Here is a 17911-nt window from a genome sequence, read left to right on the forward strand (position 1 = left end):
CACCCCTATCCGAATTCCACCCTCCCCTTCCTTTGCTTCCTGTCTTGCTCTCTTTCACCGTGGGATTGGGGGGGGGGGAAATCTCAGGTGAGGCATTTCGCTGTTGGGACCCTATTGCAATACGGAGGGGGGGGAAAGCGGGGGGGGGAGGCTTTATTTTTTTGCAAGTCATTGCAAACAAACCAGGAAGGGAGTTGCAGTCTCTTTTGCAATGCAATGCAATGCAATTCCAAGTTCGGGAGGGGGGCAGAGAAGAAATGAAAGGGGCTGGTCTGGGCGGGGGCGGGGCGATTTCGTGCCTGGAGCCGACCCGCGTGTGCCCCGCTTTGCAGGCGCGCCAGCCGGACTCCGGAGCCGGGCAGAGGGCGAAGGAGGCGGGAGCGCCCCGGGATGATCCGAGCCCTGCGCGCAGCCTCCCCCCGGGCCGGCCCCGCTCTGCGCCGCGTCCTGACGATGGCCAGCACCGCCGGCCGGAGCCGCGGGACCCTCGCCCGCAAGGTGGCCCTGGTCACCGCCTCCACCGAGGGGTGAGTCAGCCCAGGCAAAGAGGTGCCGGGGCTTAAGGCTACTGGCTTCATCTTGCAATGTGTGTGTGTGTGGGGGGTGTCATAGAATAGAATCACAGAGTTGGAAGGGACCCCCAGGGTCATCTAGTCTAACCCCCTGCACAATGCAGGAAGAAGAGGCTCTACCACTGAGCCACAGCCCCTCCCCTAAAATTTGGTTGCATTGGCTGGGAACCGAACTATATGCCGACTTTCTCCACTTAAGGGAGACCCAAACCGGCTTACAATCGCCTTCCCCTCCCCACAACAGACACCCTGAGAAGCAGGTGGGGCTGGGGGAGCTCTAAGAGCTGTGACTAGCCCAAGGTCACCCAGCTGGCTTCATGTGGAGGAGTGGGGAAAACCAACCCAGGTCTCCAGATCAGAGTCCACCGCTCCAAACTACCTCCTCCCCAACAACCCCAGAGAGTAGGCATGGAGTAGGGGTGGGCATGGAGTAGGGGTCTCTGGGTGTGTGTGGGGGAGGTAGTTGTGAATTTCCTGCATTGTGCAGGGGGTTGGACTAGATGACCCTGGTGGTCCCTTCCAACTCTATGATTCTATGACCCCCACATACCCCAGTGACCCATACTTGTCTTTGGTTTGGGTTAAGCCCCTGGGAAAAGTTTTGAGTTGCGACCCCCCAAGCCACGTTTCAGGAAGATTTTCAGTTCCCCAGTTGGAGCCCCCCTGCTAATGTTTAACCCAGATACCGGATTAGGAGAGAAATCCTCAAGGGAGCCAGCTTAGAAGGAAGGTGGAGTTAGTTTTTATACGCCGACTTTCTCTACCACTTAAGGGGGAATCAAGATGGCTTACAATCTCCTTCCCCTCCCTACAGCAGACACCTGTGAGGTAGGTGGGGCTGAGAGCTCTGTGACTAGCCCAAGGTCCCCAGCTGGCTTCATGTGGAGGAGTGGGGAAACCAACCTGGCTCTCCAGATTAGTCTGCCACTCTTAACCACTACACTGCTACATTCAACATATCCAAATTTTTTAAATATATTTTATTTCAGTTCTCCCCAAGGGGGATCCAAAGCGGCTTACATTCTCCTCCTCCTCCTCCTCTATTTTATCCTCACAACCCCCCTGTAAGGTAGGTCAGGCTCAGAATATGTGACGGGCCCGGGGTCAGCCAGCAAGTGCCCACCAACATCTTTTCTGATGCCCACCAAGTGTTTTTAGAAAATTTGATGGGGCCAGGTGGGTCTGTTGGCCATTGGAGACTTGACTGGCTATGCAGATTTTTAAAAACATTGCTTTGGCATCAGCTGCTTACACGACACAAGGCCCTTAATGGTATGACTGAAAAGAAGCCAGGGCCGCCATTTCCAAAGGTGCCCACAGGCTCAAAAAGGCCGGGGACCCCCGATCTAGGCGTCCAGTCATTGTAATGTTATTCCCCTCCTTTTGACAAGGATCGGCTTTGCGATCGCCCGCCGCCTAGGCCAGGACGGAGCCCACGTGGTCCTGAGCAGCCGAAAACAAGCCAATGTGGACCGGGCCGTGGCAGAGCTGCAGAAGGAGAACCTGAGCGTCTCAGGGTTGGTGTGCCACGTGGGGAAGGCTGAAGACCGGCAGCACCTGATCGATGCGGTGAGCCTGTGGCTCTTGGAGGCTGCGCCCATGCGGGGGAAACCTTTTTGTGTCTGTTCCTGGGGCAGGGAGTTCCACAATTTAACTATGCGTTGTGTGAAGAAATACTTCCTTTTATCAGTTTTATGCAGGGGGTTGGACTATGTGATCCTTTAGGTCCCTTCCAGCTCTGTGTGTGTATTTCAGCTCAAGTGTCCTCTGTAGGTCAATCCTGGCAGGAAAACTTGTTTCCCCCTGGGACAAAATTGAGGAGGAAGGGGATTTTTAGGAGTAAAATAGGATGAAGGAGAGGGGTTAATCAGCCTTCAAATTGTGACCCCAGCCGCTGCATCCAAAGCTCCAGGTAAAAGGAGGAGAGAATTATCCACGTCGTCTGTTGTTCTGCTCTTGGCTGTTCCCATGTTTGGGAATTGCAAGCTCCTTATCTGTCCTCTCCCATCGCTGAAGAGTCTTTGGTTTCGTAACTGGGAGTGTATGTGGGGGGGGGCGTTAGTAGGTGGACCAAGATTATCCCAAAGGCCTCGATCCCAGGCGCTTCCACCAAACCCGTTTATCAGCTCCTGCCGGGGTTGCTTCCAGGGAGCGAGATTTATCACCTGTCAGGGCAGGAACCGCACCGCTTCTAAATTAAAAAGAGTCTGAAGGGGGTGGGGGGAACAGTTACTTCGGCGTCAGGCCAGCTTTTGGAACAGAAGCGTATTCGGTGTTGTCGTTTTAAAATCCTTCTCTCCTGCTTTAGGCTCTCGAGCGCCACGGGGGCATCGATATCCTGGTGTCCAACGCGGCCGTAAATCCATTTTTCGGCAGCACCCTCGACGCCACCGAAGACGTGTGGGACAAGGTGCGAGGATTTGGGCGGAAACCGTAACGGACTGTGTTTGCAAGAGGGCCCCCGTTTGTGTCGGAGAGGAGTTATTGGTGGTGGGGAGAGCACGTGGGGAAAGTTAAAGTTGCCAACTGACCAGGATGAAAGGCCTGCCCTGTTTTTGTGCCTTTTGTAGCAAGGGGTGGTGCAGCAATTGGTAGGTGGAGCTTTTCACAGCTCAGAGAGAAGCTGGTGAACACATGAAGCTGCCTTCTACTGAATCAGACCCTCAGTCCATCAAAGTGAGCATTGTCTACTCAGACCGGCAGCAGCTCTCCAGGGTCTCAGGCAGAAAAGGGTCTTTCCCATCACCTACTTGCCTGGTCCCTTTAACTGGAGATGCCAGGGATTGAACCTGGGACCTTCTGCATGCCAAACAGATGCTCTGCCACTGAGCCACAGCCCCTCCCCTCATGTTGTCTGCTGCCGTCTCTCCGGTCCATTTCCCATTTCAGGCTCAGTGGGACTTCATGTGGTCCCAGGCCTGCCCTCTCAGCAGCCTTCTCTGCAGGGTGATCATGTCTGGGTTGGGAAATTCCTGGAGATTTCTGGGGTGGAGCCTGGGGAAGGCAGGGTTTGCGCTGAGGTCCCTCTCCTCCCCAGTGTAAAGCCATGGAGCCCCACCCTCCAAAGCAGTCATTTTCTCCAGGGGAACTGATCTCTGTAAACTGAGGGTCAGTTTTGTAATTCCAGGACATCTCCAGGCCCCACCTGGAGGTTGGCAACCTTACTCCTGCTGAGAGCCAGTGTGGTATAGTGGTTAAGAACGGTGGACTCTAATCTGGAGAGCTGGGTTTGATTCCCCACTCTTCCACATGAGCGGAGGACACTGATCTGGTGAACCGGGTTGGTTTCCCCACTCCTCCACATGAAGCCAGCTGGGTGTCCTTGGGGTAGTCACAGTTCTCTTTGAGCTCTCTCAGCCCCACCTACCTCACAGGGTGTCTGTTGTGGGGAGGGGAAGGGAAGGTGATAGTAAGCCGGTTTGATCCTTAAGTGGCAGAGAAAAGTCGGCATCCAAAACCCAACTCTTCTTCTCTGCCTCCTTTAAAAAAAATATCTCCCTCTCTCTCTTTCTCAGATCCTGGATATCAATGTCAAGGCCACGGCTCTGCTGGTCAAGCTTGTTGTGCCTCACATGGAGAAGAGAGGGTGAGGCCCAGCGGGCAGGCCCCGGATGGGGCAGCCAGGGCAGGGGAAGCCGGACTCTGCCCCACCCACCTGCCCTCTCTTACCCGGGTGACCTTTGATCCTCCTGGCAGATCTGTTCCAACCTGGGAACCACCAAGGCATCCTCTGCCATCCCCCCCTTTTCTTTCCCTTTCACCACTGTCGCAAAGGACTTACTCGGGTATATGGCCCATCCAAGTTTCTAGTCCTTTGGCCAGAACCTTGAAGTGTCTGGGGTCTTGCAGTGCAGTCCTAAGCAGGGTGACTCCCTTCTAAGTCCATTTGCTTCTGTGGAGGTAGGATTGCACTGGGAGCGTGGGCCCATTCTGGTCTCCCGGGAGCTCTTTTCTTTTTCACACGCTCTCTGCTCCACACAAGCTCAGCCCTGCTCCTTCTGCCTTCTTTTTCTTTTCTTCTTTTTTGCAAATGGATAAACAAAACTTGCAAGCATACAGACATACACATCAAGTTCTTACATTGTACTGGAACTTACTCTATAGTTTCCGTTCGATCGTACTTACTTTAGATTATCATGTTTTCATATAATAAAAACTCCAAGGCGCAGAGGCTGGGTGACTTCTGCAGCTGGCACACTGAGACCAAAATAAAGATGGTAGTCATGGGAGGAAAGGGGATGGAAGGGAAGACTGTGAAAACAGGGTAAAGAAAGAGAGCACCGGTAGCAGCAGCATCTCTCTCCTTTTCTTCCCTTTCAGGGGTGGCTCCATCGTCATCGTCTCCTCGATCGCTGCATATTCTCCATTCCCGGTGAGTCTTGCCCTCCTAGACTCCTTTGGGACCTAGAATTTCTTCTGCCCTTCCACTTGAACTGAGCTTCAAGAGACAAGCCCTGACACAAGTTTCGGGCTCTCAGCAAGTTGTGAAGACATCTGACCTGATTCATCAGTTTAATGAGTTTATTAAATCTGCTTACATTTGGAGGGGAGCACGGGTGAACTGGGAGGCCAAAACACCCCTGGAAATGGCCCTCCCCTTCCCTTTTAATGACAGAAACCAAGGCTTGAAGGCTGTTAATATTGTTGTGGTTGCCTAACAACTCGCACAGTGGCCACTGAGATCTCAGAGGGCATCCGTTTCTTAAAAGTGCAGGCGCTGCTTGTATTGTTTAGGTGGAGTTTAACATCCCACACTACACTATCAAAAGATTTTAAAAACTATTAATCTAATTGATCCAGCATCGCAGCCCCAAAACAGGCATAGGAATCTGAGGGGACATTTGCAAGGTTCGATGCTTCTTAAAGGCAGGTGTCAAACCCTGCTGCTTCTCTAAGCAGTGATCACAAGAACATAAGAAAGGCCATGCTGGATCAGACCAAGGTCCATCAAGTCCAGCTGTCTGTTCACACAGATGCCAACCAGGTGCCTCTAGGAAGCCCACAAGCAAGACGGCTGCAGCATCATTGTCCTGCCTGTGTTCCAATGTACTTCATATAATAGGCATGCTCCTCTGATCCTGGAGAGAATAGGTGTGCATCATGACTAGCATCCATTTTGACTAATAGCCATGAATAGCCCTCTCCTTCATGAACATGTCCATTCCCCTCTTCAAGCCTTCCAAGTTGGCAGCCATCACCATATCCTGGGGCAGGGAGTTCCACCATTTAACTATGCGTTGTGTAAGGAAATACTTCCTTTTGTCAGTTTTGAATCTCTCGCCCTCCAGCTTCAGCAGATGACCCTGTGTTCTAGTATTATGAGAGAGGAAGAAAAGCTTCTCCCTGTCCACTCTCTCCATACCATTCATAATTTTGTAGTCCTCTATCATGTCTCCCCTTAACTGCCTCCTTTCCAAGCTAAACAGCCCTAAGCATTTTACTTTGGCAGCCGTCACCACATCCTGGGGCAGGGAGTTCCACAGTCGCTGACATGTGTCCCCAAACCAGCATTGTGCTTCAATCATTCCCACAGCCGATCCTTCTAGCTCGGCCTCCCTCCTGACTCCTTGCTTGCTGTCTCCTTTAGGGCTTGGGACCCTATAATGTCAGCAAGACAGCTCTCCTGGGCCTCACTCGCACCCTGGCACCCGAACTGGCTCCCAGGAACATCCGCATCAATGCTCTGGCTCCCGGGCTGATCCGGACCAAGTTCAGCTCAGCTGTAAGTACCGGAGGGTGAGAAGGGGAATGGGACCGGTCTGGGATAGAACAGGTCAACTGATGAGTATTTTCCCTTCAGCTTTGGCAGGACGAAGCCATGGAAAAGAAGCTGATGGAGACCATGCGGATACAGAGGTAGCAGCTGCCCTTCCGTCCCAGGGAACGGGTGGGGAGTGGCCGGTAGTCCGTGGGCCAGCTGCGTCCCATACGGCAGGGGTCTCCGACAGGGTGCCCGTGGGTGCCCTAGCACCCACCAACCCCCTTCCTGGCACCCGTCAAAGAGTTTTTAGAAAGGGGGTTGGATCAGTTAGGGCTTTTGCCCAGCAGGATTTCTGATTGACTACTTAGGATCTGATTGGCTGTGCAGACGAAACGGCTTCCTGTTAAGCAGAGCTTCTGCCAGAAATGCTGAAGAATTACTGTTGCAGTTATGCATAACCTCCCTCCTTGACATTTTGTAGTTGTTTGTGGCATCCGTTTTGTATTGGTGCCCACCGCCCTGGGTCATAAAAACATAAGAAAGGCCCTGCTGGATCAAACCAAGGCCCATCAAGTCCAGCAGTCTGTTCACACAGTGGCCAAACGGGCCTCTAGGAAGCCCCCAAACAAGACGACTGCAGCAGCACCATCCTGCCTGTGTTCCACAGCACCTAATAGAATAGGCATGCTCCTCTGATCCTGGAGAGAATAGGTCTGCATCATGACTAGTAGCCATGGATAGCCACATCCTCCATAAGAACATAAGAAAAGCCCTGCTGGATCAGGCCAAGGCCCATCAAGTCCAGCAGTCTGTTCAACAGTGATCAAACGGGCCTCTAGGAAGCCCACAAGCAAGACGACTGCAGCAGCACCATCCTACCTGTGTTCCACAGCACCTAATAGAATAGGCATGCTCCTCTGATCCTGGAGAGAATAGGTCTGCATCATGACTAGTATCCATTTTTACTAGTAGCCATGAATAGCTCTCTCCTCCATGAACATGTCCACTCCCCGCTTAAAGCCTTCCAAGTTGGCAGCCATCACCACATCCTGGGGCAGGGAGTTCCACAGTTTAACTATGGGTTGTGTGAAGAAATACTTCCTTTTATCTGTTTTGAATCTCACCCTCCGGCTTCAGCAGATGTCAGCAAGTTCTAATATTACGAGAGCAAGAGAAAAGCTTCTCCCTTTCCACTCTCTCCATACCGTGCATAATTTCATAGACCTCTATCATGTCTCCCCTTAACCGCTTTCTTTCCAAGCTAAACAGCCCCAAGCGTTTTAACCGCTTCTCATAAGGGCAGTTGCTCTAGCCTCCTGATCATTTTCATCCTTTTTATGTCTATAGTCATTAGGCTGCATCACCTCCTCTCACTGATGTGTCCTACTTCTGGCCTCCTTCCTACTTGTCTAGATTCTGCCCAGCCTGCTGCCTCTATGTTCCTTGTTCTTCCACCTTCCACTCTCTCTCCCCCCTTCCTTCCTTCCTTCCTTCCTTAAGAACATAAGAAGAGCCCTGCATGGTATAGGTGAGCCAGCATGGTATAGTGGGTAGGAGCGGCGGACTCTAATCTGGTGAACCGGGTTCGACTCTTCACTCCGCTACATGAATCCTGCTGGGTGACCTTGGGCCAGTCACAGTTCCCTCTGAACTCTCTCAGCCCCTGCCTGCCTCACAAGGTGTCTGTTGTGGGGAGGGGAAGGGAAGGCGATTGTAAGCCGCTTTGAGACTCCGTAACGGTAGAGAAGAAGCGGGGTATAAAAACCAACCTCCTGCTGCTGGATCAGACCAGTGGTCCAGCATCCTGTCTCACACAGTGGTCAGCCAGTTCCTTTGCTGGTCCAACAGCAGGGCACAGAAGCCAAGGCCTTCCCTGATGCTGCCTCCTGGCACTGGGATTCAGAGGTTAACTGCCTCTGAATGTGGAGGTTCCCTTTAGTCACCATGGCTAGGAGCCGCTGTTAGACCTCCATGAATCTGACTAATCCCCTTTTAAAACTCTCTGCGTCTGCGGCCATCACTACATCCTGTGCCAGCGGATTCCACATTTTAATCTGCTTCCACCATGAATCTTTTTGAAGCAATCGGGAGGCGGTGGGCTCTCCTTCCCTGGAGGTTTTTTAAGCAGAGGCTAGATGGCATCTGTCAGCAATGCTGATCCTATGACCTTAGGCAGATCATGAGAGGGAGGGCATCTTGGCCACCTTCTGGGCATAGAGTAGGGGTCACTGGGGGTGTGTGAGGGAGAGAGTTGTGAATTTCCTGCATTGTGCAGGGGTGTCAGCCCTTGGCCCACAGAACCAGAAATCACCACAAAGTCATATAGAGTCCAAACAGATGGCTTTTACTGATCAAATAGGCATACAGTGCAAACGAATAAAATGACAGCTATGAGAGGCTCACTAGCTGGGAGATATTATAAGGCAGGAAAGGCGGGAGATTACACGCATGAATACAGTTTCCCAGGAGCTGAGTTCCCAGGCCTAGGTATGCGACCTTGGGGGGCAGACAATACAGCACAGAGACAGAGGCAATAACGAAACCGAGATAGCAGCCTGACATTCTGCTCCCCTCAAGGCCCCCTCCCAGTTCGCAAGGGGGCTGGCCTGTCCGGGTAAGCAATGTGAAAGGCGTCGACGAGGTCGGGGGCGGAGACATCCCGTGCGCGCACCCATTCGTCATAGGCAGGGGGGAAATGTTTCCAACGAACTAGATATTGCAGATTGCCATGGTGAATACGGGAGTCAAGGATCTTGGAGACTTCGAAGTGTTCTTCCCCCCCCACCATGATGGGTTGCGCAGGCGGTGGGTCCGGATGCCACCGTGGAGAAGCAACATGGGGTTTGAGGAGGCTTATGTGGAAAACAGGATGCACACGCCTCAAGGATTTGGGGAGAGCCAGTTCCACTGTGACAGGGTTTATGACCCGAGTAATGGGGAAAGGGCCAATGAATTTGGCGCTGAGCTTATGGCACGGTTGGGTGGAACGGAGATTTTTGGTGGAAAGGTAAACCAAAGCACCCACTTGCAGATCACCCCCGGGGGAGCGATGTTTGTCAGCTTGCGCTTTGTATTTACGTTTGGCCCGGTCGAGGTTGCTAACGAGCCAGGGCCAAGTGGTACGGAGGGCGTGTGCCCAGGAGGCAATGTCGGGGTTCCCCTCCCCCTCTACATCATCTGTAGGAGCGATGGGACTGAAATCTTGTCCATACACAGCAAAAAACGGGCTAAAACCTGTGGATTGATGCATGGCATTATTGTAGGCATATTCTGCTAAAGGTAACAGTTCCACCCAGTTATCCTGGTGGTAGTTAACATAACAACGCAAATAACATTCAAGTACAGCATTGACACGTTCAGTTTGACCATCAGTTTGAGGATGGTATGCACTAGACAATCCCTGTTCCACCCCCACCAACTTGAGGAAAGCTTTCCAAAACTTAGAAACGAAACCACTTCCGCGGTCACAAATTATTTTACGCGGAAACGAATGTAAACGAAAGATATGCGTCACGAAGAGGCGGGCCAGTTTCTGAGCAGAGGGGATCCCTGCGCATGGAATCAAATGTATTTGCTTAGAAAACAAATCAGTAACAACCCACAGCACAGTTTTACCCCCACTGAGAGGGAGATCAGTCATGAAGTCCATAGCAATCACTTCCCAAGGTCTGTTGGGCGTTTCAAGAGGTTGTAGCAGTCCCGGGGGTTTGCCCTGCGATCGTTTCGCAGCGGCACAAACGGGACAGCTGCGGATGAAGGAGTCAATGTCGGAACGCATTCCCCCCCCACCAGAACTGTCTGCGCAATAAGTGAAGGGTCTTCAGAAACCCAAAGTGCCCAGCTGTTTTGGCTCCATGAGCTAAATGTAAAACGTCCTTCCGGAGAGCTTTGGGTACATACAATTTTGAGTCTTTGTACCAGGACCCCCCTTGTTCCAAAACACCAGGAGGTAGGGTATGAGCGGAACGTTCTAAAAGGCACTGGTCCCGAAGGACAGTTAAAAAGGATTCGGAGATGGGGATTTTGGAGGGAGCCCCCCCGTCGGCCCTGGAGATCTGAGAAATAGTTATAGGGCTAGTGCTTACGTGCGGCGGCGCGCAGACTGCAGGCGGCTGAGCGGTCGGAGGGGTAGGAGGGGCGGGAACTCCGGTCTGTTGCGGTGGCGGCTGGGCAGCCGGTTGGGCTGGCGGAGCTTGCGAGTTAGGGAAGGTGTGCTGATGCTGGGATCGGGTTTGCACAGCCAGCATAGGTAGGGCCCCACGTTGCATAGGGGTGAACAGAGAGTTGGTGGGTCTTTCGAGTTTTACCGGATATTGTGGTAAACGGGAGAGGGCATCCGCGAGAACGTTCTGCTTCCCAGGGACGTGCTTCAGGGTGAAACGGAACTGAGCAAAGAACTCCGCCCACCGTTGTTGTTTCGCCGATAGCTTATGGGACCCCGTGAGGGCAGCTAGATTTTTGTGATCGGTCCAAACTTCAAAGGGTACTTTAGACCCTTCCAAGAATTGCCGCCATAAAGTCAGTGCATGATGAACTGCAGAGGCCTCTTTCTCCCAGATGGGCCAGTTTAATTGAGCGTGCGCAAATTTTTTTGAAAAGTAAGCGCAAGGGTGAAGAAGACCGTCCGGTCCTTGCTGGAGGAGAGCCCCTCCCATGGCTACATCGGAAGCATCGACTTGCACAATGAACATTTGATTTGGGTCTGGGTGCCGTAGCACCGGCTCCGAAGTGAAGAGGCGTTTGAGGGCCAGAAAGGCGGCTTGGCATTGCTCAGTCCATAGGATTTTTGCGGAGGGCAAGGCAGCCGAGCTTACTTTTCCCTTAGTTTTCAGCAGGTCCGTAATGGGTAGAGCCACTTGGGCGAAGTTAGGGATGAATCCCCGATAGAAGTTTGCAAATCCCAGAAATTGCTGTACTTGCTTACGGTTGGTGGGGGGAGTCCAATCGAGGACGGCTTGGACTTTGGCGGGGTCCATGCGAAGACCTTGGTGGGAGATGATGTATCCCAAAAACGTGAGTTTGCTTTGGTGAAATTCACACTTAGCTAGTTTAGCGAACAGTTGATGGTTACGCAGGCGTTGTAGAACTTCCCTGACCAGAGTCACATGCTCGTCCACAGTTTTCGAATAAATGAGAATGTCATCTAAGTAGACCACCACCCCACGATATAGAAGGTCATGTAGGATTTCATTGATGAGTTGCATGAAGACCCCCGGGGCCCCTTTTAATCCGAATGGCATTACAAGGAATTCATACATTCCGAAACAGCTAGAGAAGGCAGTGAGGTGTTCATCTCCTTCGCGGATACGGACTCGGTAGTAGGCTTCCACCAAGTCTAATTTAGAGAACACACGGCCTTCCTGTAATTGTCCCAAAATATCCGATATTAATGGGATAGGATAGGCGTTGGTCTGGGTAACCGCATTGAGCTTTCTGAAGTCAATGCACAGGCGAAGGTCGCCCTCTTTTTTCCGGACGAAAAACGCGGGGGCCGAGTTTGGGGCATTCGAAGGGCGAATGAACCCTCTGGCGAGGTTTTTGTCCAAAAAGTCCCGGAGGACAGTGCGCTCGGAAGCGCTCATAGGGTAAATCTTACTTTTGGTTAATGTGCAGTCCTTTACTACTTCAATCGCACAGTCTGAGGCCCGGTGGGGGGGTAAGGCATCACATTCCCTAAGGTCGAAGACATCTTCAAAGTCCCGGTATACAGCGGGTAGAGCCGGTGGTACTGGGGCAGTAGAGGTTAATGCTGGAACGGGCGGAAATGGCAGAGCAAAGTTTTGCCGATGCTGGTCGCAGGTGGGACTAGCGAAAGAGATAGTGTTTGTTTCCCAATCAATACTGGGACTATGTCCTTTAATCCAGTTAATTCCCAAGACCACTTCAAATCGGATAGGGGCTATAGTGAAGTCTATTTGTTCCCAGTGGGAACCAATTCCCATTGCCACCCCTATGGTGCGGTGATCAACTGGACCCCCCTGGAATTGGCTCCCGTCCATTTGAGCAAATTGGACGGGGGCGGGTAAAGCCTCTGAGTCGGCTCTGAGTGCAGCAAACGTGGCTTCGCTTATGAGAGTGCGACAGCAACCGGAGTCAATTAGTGCTTTGACGGGGATTTGTGGACCTCCGTTAAGTTGTTGTAAAACTGCATCCACGTAGACGGTGGAGTCCACTTCTTTGATTTTGGTAGGAGCATTCGGTTTGATAGGAAGATCCTGAGAGGTCTGTGGAGATGCTCCATTCACCACAGACCGGAGCCGTTTTTTGACAAGTCGAGGGGAGATTCCAGGTTTAAGGCTGGAGAAATCCAAGGGTTTTCCTCATCCGAAGAGGGAAAGCTGTCCCCCAATGGGGCACTTGTAATCCGAGACCCGGCGGGGTCGTTGGAAGCAGGCAGGGAGGCTGGGTCCCCGGCATGGAGTGCAGAGGGTGTGGGCCTTCCCGGAGCTGCGCTGCGGGTGGCCGCGGTGCCTCTGCGTGGTGGACGACCTCGGGCGCGGGTTGTCGTGCTGGGACGAAATAATTCCTGGCGGCGTGGGCAAACGGCTGCAAAGTGGCCCATTTCTCCGCATGTAAGACAGGCACCCCTCTGAAATCGGGCTTCACGTTCCTGGAGCGGACGTGGGGGATTTCATGGGACGAGCAGTGGTGCCTTGGGTTGAGGCTTTTGGGTGCCCTTCTCCTTGTGCTTTCGACGGACGAGAGAAATAAAGCGGCGGCGGCTTTCCACTTCCTCGGCTAATAGGATCCAGCCTTCGAGGGTATCGGGATCGCCCCGCATGTAAGACCAGTTCAGAATGTCAGGATGCAAGGCTTCCCTGAAATGATGGATTAGGGTGGTCTCGGGCCAACCTACAATTTTACTTGCCAGTCGCTGAAATTCATCGGCAAATTCCCGAACTGTAGCAGAGCCTTGTTTTAATTGTAAGAGTTCCGTTTTGGCTCTTTCCCCCAGGAAGGGGTCCTCAAACCTCCTTCTCAGGGCAGTCATGAAGTTGTTGAGGGAACGAATCGCACGAGAGCGGGTGTCAAACTGGAGGACCATCCAGTCAGCCGCTTTGCCTGTCAGGAGGGAAGCTACGTACCGCACCCGGCTATCTTCCGTGGGGAAAAGTTGACCTTGTTCTCGCATATAACTGTCCACTTGATGCAAGAAACAAGGCAAAGTCTCAAGAGATCCGTCATACGTAGTCCTCAATTTGAGTTGCTTCCAAGGGCCGGGCGCGGGTTGACCCGGTTGCACGGGTGGTCCGGGCGGAGGAGCAACAGGAGCTCCAGGAGGCAAGGGTGGAGCAGGCACATTAGCAGGTGGTTGCACGGGTGGTCCGGGCGGAGGAGCAACAGGAGCTCCAGGAGGTAAGGGTGGAGCAGGCACATTAGCGGGTGGTTGTACGGGTACCCCCTGACCCGGTATCGGAACGGGCTGTCTCTGAGCTATCAGGGTTTGTTGTAATTGCCTGTTCTCTTGAAGCATAAGTTCCATTACTTCCTGGAGTTGATCAACACGGTCGGAGAGCTCCCGATTCTGGGCTCGTAAAAGATGAACCTCCTCACTTGGGCCACCAGTAAGATGAGGCTTACTGGTTCGGAAGCTCGTGGCCCATTGAGAGCTATCCCCATATAAATCCTCGTCTTCAGACTCATCTGAGTCTCGACGTCGGTCAGCCAAACGGCGTGCGCGTTGGGTCGCACGCGACGGGACAAACGCCGGGGAAAAAGTTAGACCTGATAGTCCCAGTACATAGTCCTTGGGGCGCGTGTCCACGTTCGCCTGATTCCTAATCCTTGCTGCAGCCGCCCTGGCTGCTTCCGCCGCCTCTCTCTCTCTTGCGACCCTAGCCGCTTCGGCGGCTTGCTGATCCGCAAGAACTTTGGCGTTCTCAAGTCTTAGGGCAGTCTCTGCCGTAATGCGCGGCAAAAGTTCTGTCTCGAGGAGCAAGAGTATGGGGTCAGGTTCCCCGCCCAGCAGAGGTTGTACTCGAACCGCCAGTGCGGATGCCTCGGCTCCAAACGTCGGGGTCAAAACTTGAGCCAAGGTGGCTACCGGGGTGTCCTTTGTACATTCCACAAGGAGAAGAGCGGTGCTAATAGCGACTCGCTTGGCCTCAGCCTGACAGCTGGCCGCATCCGGGATCAGGGAAAAACCCTCCGGCGGGGCTCCCGCCATGGTAGAAAGAGTTTGTCGAGAAATAAGATTATCCAAAAGTCCAGTTAATATTTGTAAATCCTCAGTCGCCAATCGGGCATCGTCCAGTAATTGATCCAAGTCCTGAAGATCTAAACGAGCATCAGTATCCTCCGATGTTAACATCCAGAGACGTCCTGTAAGAGATTGCCACTGCGCCTGTACCAGTCCCCTCAAGCGGCAAACCTCTCGGGTCGTCCGGAAAAGTTCAGCGATTAAGTCTTGTAACAGAGTAGGGTCCTCTGAGAAGGGCTCCAGGGTAGTAGATCACCTGGAGAGCTGCACAGCTCCCATCCAAGTGGCAGGCGAACCCCCCTGGGCTCCAGCCTGGCTAGGAGAACGGTGAAGATGAGAGATAGCTGTCATAATGTCAGCCCTTGGCCCACAGAACCAGAAATCACCACAAAGTCATATAGAGTCCAAACAGATGGCTTTTACTGATCAAATAGGCATACAGTGCAAACGAATAAAATGACAGCTATGAGAGGCTCACTAGCTGGGAGATATTATAAGGCAGGAAAGGCGGGAGATTACACGCATGAATACAGTTTCCCAGGAGCTGAGTTCCCAGGCCTAGGTATGCGACCTTGGGGGGCAGACAATACAGCACAGAGACAGAGGCAATAACGAAACCGAGATAGCAGCCTGACAAGGGGGTTGGACTAGATGACCCTGGTGGTCCCTTCCAGCTCTATGATTCTATGAATCCTCTTGACTCTAGCCCCTAACCATCCTATTTCGTTTTTTCCCTGCAGGCTTGGAGTCCCGTCGGACTGTTCCGGCATGGTTTCCTTCCTTTGTTCCCCAGATGCTGACTACATCACAGGGGAGACCATGGTGGTGGGCGGAGGTGCCCCGTCCCGTCTCTGATGGGGCTCTGTCCCGTCTTCCCAACTTACCCAAGTATATCGGTGGACCCATGGATGGATGGACCTCCTCAGCTCCCTAGGGGAAAGTGGGGGACACTGGTGTGGGAGGGAGATATAGTAACAGAGTTTTGTAGGTAGCTTCACAGGAGAAGTATGTGGTTAGTGGGGGCAGTCTGGCTGTCCCTGAAGGGCGGTGGGGTGTGATGGAGGCATGGCAGAGACATCCCTTCCAACGGGACATACATGGGAGATTGTGGGAGGAAGGGAACGGTTCTCAGGGTTTCACATGAACACATGAGGCTGCCTTCTGCTGAATCAGACCCTTGGTCCATCAAAGTCAGTATTGTTTACTCAGACTGGCAACGGCTCTCCAGGGTCTCAGGCAGGGGTCTTTCGCATCACCTACTTGCCTAGTCCCTTTAACTGGAGATGCCGGGGATTGAACCTGGGACCTTCTGCATGCCAAGCAGATGCTCTACCTCTGAGCCACGGCCCCTCCCCATCTCATTTTGGATTGGGGAAGATAGAGTGGGGGAATCCCTTTATACAAACCAAGGAGGGAGCATGTTCTGCCGCGGGGGTGGGGGCAGCTGAGTGACGCTATCTAGCTTCATGGGGAGGGGCCATGGCTCAGTGGTAGAGCCACTGCTTGGCATGCAGAAGGTCCCAGGTTCAATCCCCGGCATCTCCAGTTAAAGGGACTAGGCTGGTAGTCCTCTGAGACCCTGGAGAACTGCTGCCAGTCTGAGTAGGCAATACTGACTTTGATGGACCAAGGGTCTGATTCAGTATAAGGCAGCTTCATGTGTTCAAGCTATCCAGCTAATGGGGTTCCCCAGAAGGAGGAAATCTCTGCACCCATAAAGCTCTGCATTTGAGGGGGAGCTCTATTTGAGGGGGCCTCTTGGTGGGACCCTTTGGGGAAAGCATTAGGAAGGCAGGAATTGGGCAGGGAGGATCTCTTTTGCACGCAAGAATTGGCAGGGTACCCAGAGTTAGAGGGCAGCTGGGGGCTCAGCCGTCAGAGGGGGTGCCATTTCTCACTCAGTGCCTTGTGTGTTTTTTTTTACATGCCAGAAACGAAATAAAATGTGTGTCTCTGACTCCTTTGTGGGTGTCTTTTTCTTATTTTTTTTGTGGGGGAACCCCATTGCTGCCAAGGGTGGAGCCTGCCTTTAGCACAGTCTCTTCCCGACCCACCAACGTCGCGACGCTACCCCTCACGGCAATCCATGCTGGGGGGGGGGGGGAGAGAGCTGAGTACGGGGACTCCCCCTTTAATAACCTGGCACCCCATTCCCACGCCTGCAGCCCCATGATCCAACGCTCCCCCCCCCTCCGGTCCCATCTCTCCAACATCCAAGAACCTTCCGTAGGCCGTCTGCTCACACGTCCGCTTTCAAGAACCTTTCCACCTGGATATTCTTTCCCCTTCTTCCTTCTCAAGCTTGGCTGGATTCCTGATAAATTTACCTCCCCCCTTGGGGGAAATTTTCCTATTGGTTTCCTTTAAATTTAGAGACCTGCCTTCCTCCACCTTCTCCGTCGCCTGCATCAGTGTTTTGTAATAAATATTACAATTTCCCCCCCTCCCTATTATTCCCCCCCCCCAAGAGCTCCACAGGCTATTTTTTTCCCCTACAGTTTGGGTGAGGGTTTCCTTCTCGCCGCCCACACACCTCTCGTTTTGGATCCGTGGCATTTCCCCGCTGGTTTTGCCCAGGCGCCTTATACCACCTGAGGTCTGCCGTCTTCTGCCATTTCTGTGGTTCTTCCTCCTGCCAGCCAGCGGCTCATTTCCCATCTCATCTCCCACTGACACCTTCAGCTCCTCTGTTTCTGGATTTCCATTGTCCCCCCCCTTCTCACCCCCCCTCACTGTGTTTCATACTATTCCCCCTGATCTCTCCATTTGGAATCTACCTCTCGGTGTGTTTTTGTGCCTCTTTTCCCTCCCCCCCACCCCCATGCTGGTACATCTCAGCATCCCTTCTTCATCTTCCGGCTCCCGTTTCCATCTGCTTTCCCCTCCACTGGGTTGTTTTGCCTCCAGATCATGACCCGTGGTATTCCCAGCTGAGATTTCTCCCTGTCTGTGCACTCGCTTCGGGCTTGGGTGTGTCATCTTATCTCGCTTTTCTCCAGGCGTGTGCCTTTTTATTTTCCTCCGCTGCCTCTGGAATAAACACACGGTAAGTGTGGGAATAATTTTTTAGTACGTCTGTGTATCGACAACCCAGTTCTGGTTTTTTCTCTCTCTGCATGCAGCTGTTGCGATTTTTTTTTTTTAAAAAAAAACCTATTCATTCCCTTCCGTAGACTGTTCGGAGCGCTACATTTCTCCCCAGATGTATTCCTTCTCTTCCCGTTTGCAGAGCTGCTGCTTTATATGTTATCTGTGACATTTTATTGCTGTGGAAACAGAACATTCATGCATTTGTGCATATGTGAGGTTGGTTCTGCTCTATGCTGTTTGTGCAAGAAGACTTTGTGTGTGTGGCGCATCTGCAGGTTACTAAATTACATTTGTGTAAAACACTGTGAATGCAGGGGTGTGTATATGCTAAGACCTTGCTCATCTTTA

General features: G+C 52.6%; 1 protein-coding gene across 1 annotated transcript; it reads left to right on the forward strand.

Moving 5' to 3' along the window:
• The first annotated feature begins 414 nt into the window (after positions 1-414).
• LOC130489533 (dehydrogenase/reductase SDR family member 4-like) lies at positions 415-15354 on the forward strand. The gene is made up of 8 exons (XM_056863284.1): positions 415-527; positions 1964-2141; positions 2881-2982; positions 4088-4158; positions 4893-4944; positions 6160-6294; positions 6373-6428; positions 15214-15354. The coding sequence occupies exons 1-8, from the start codon at positions 454-456 to the stop codon at positions 15326-15328; spliced, it is 783 nt and encodes a 260-aa protein (XP_056719262.1). The 5' UTR covers positions 415-453; the 3' UTR covers positions 15329-15354.
• The last annotated feature ends 2557 nt before the right edge of the window (positions 15355-17911 follow it).

Source organism: Euleptes europaea, chromosome 18 (assembly GCF_029931775.1).
Source record: "Euleptes europaea isolate rEulEur1 chromosome 18, rEulEur1.hap1, whole genome shotgun sequence".
Lineage (NCBI taxonomy): Eukaryota > Metazoa > Chordata > Lepidosauria > Squamata > Sphaerodactylidae > Euleptes > Euleptes europaea.

Bases quoted from the DNA above. Each gene is read 5' to 3' on its own strand.
- LOC130489533 (XM_056863284.1), top strand. From the start codon at position 454: ATGGCCAGCACCGCCGGCCGGAGCCGCGGGACCCTCGCCCGCAAGGTG. The intron at 528-1,963 runs GTGAGTCAGCCC...CCTTTTGACAAG, and splicing joins GTCACCGCCTCCACCGAGGG to GATCGGCTTTGCGATCGCCC. The intron at 4,945-6,159 runs GTGAGTCTTGCC...TGTCTCCTTTAG, and splicing joins CTGCATATTCTCCATTCCCG to GGCTTGGGACCCTATAATGT.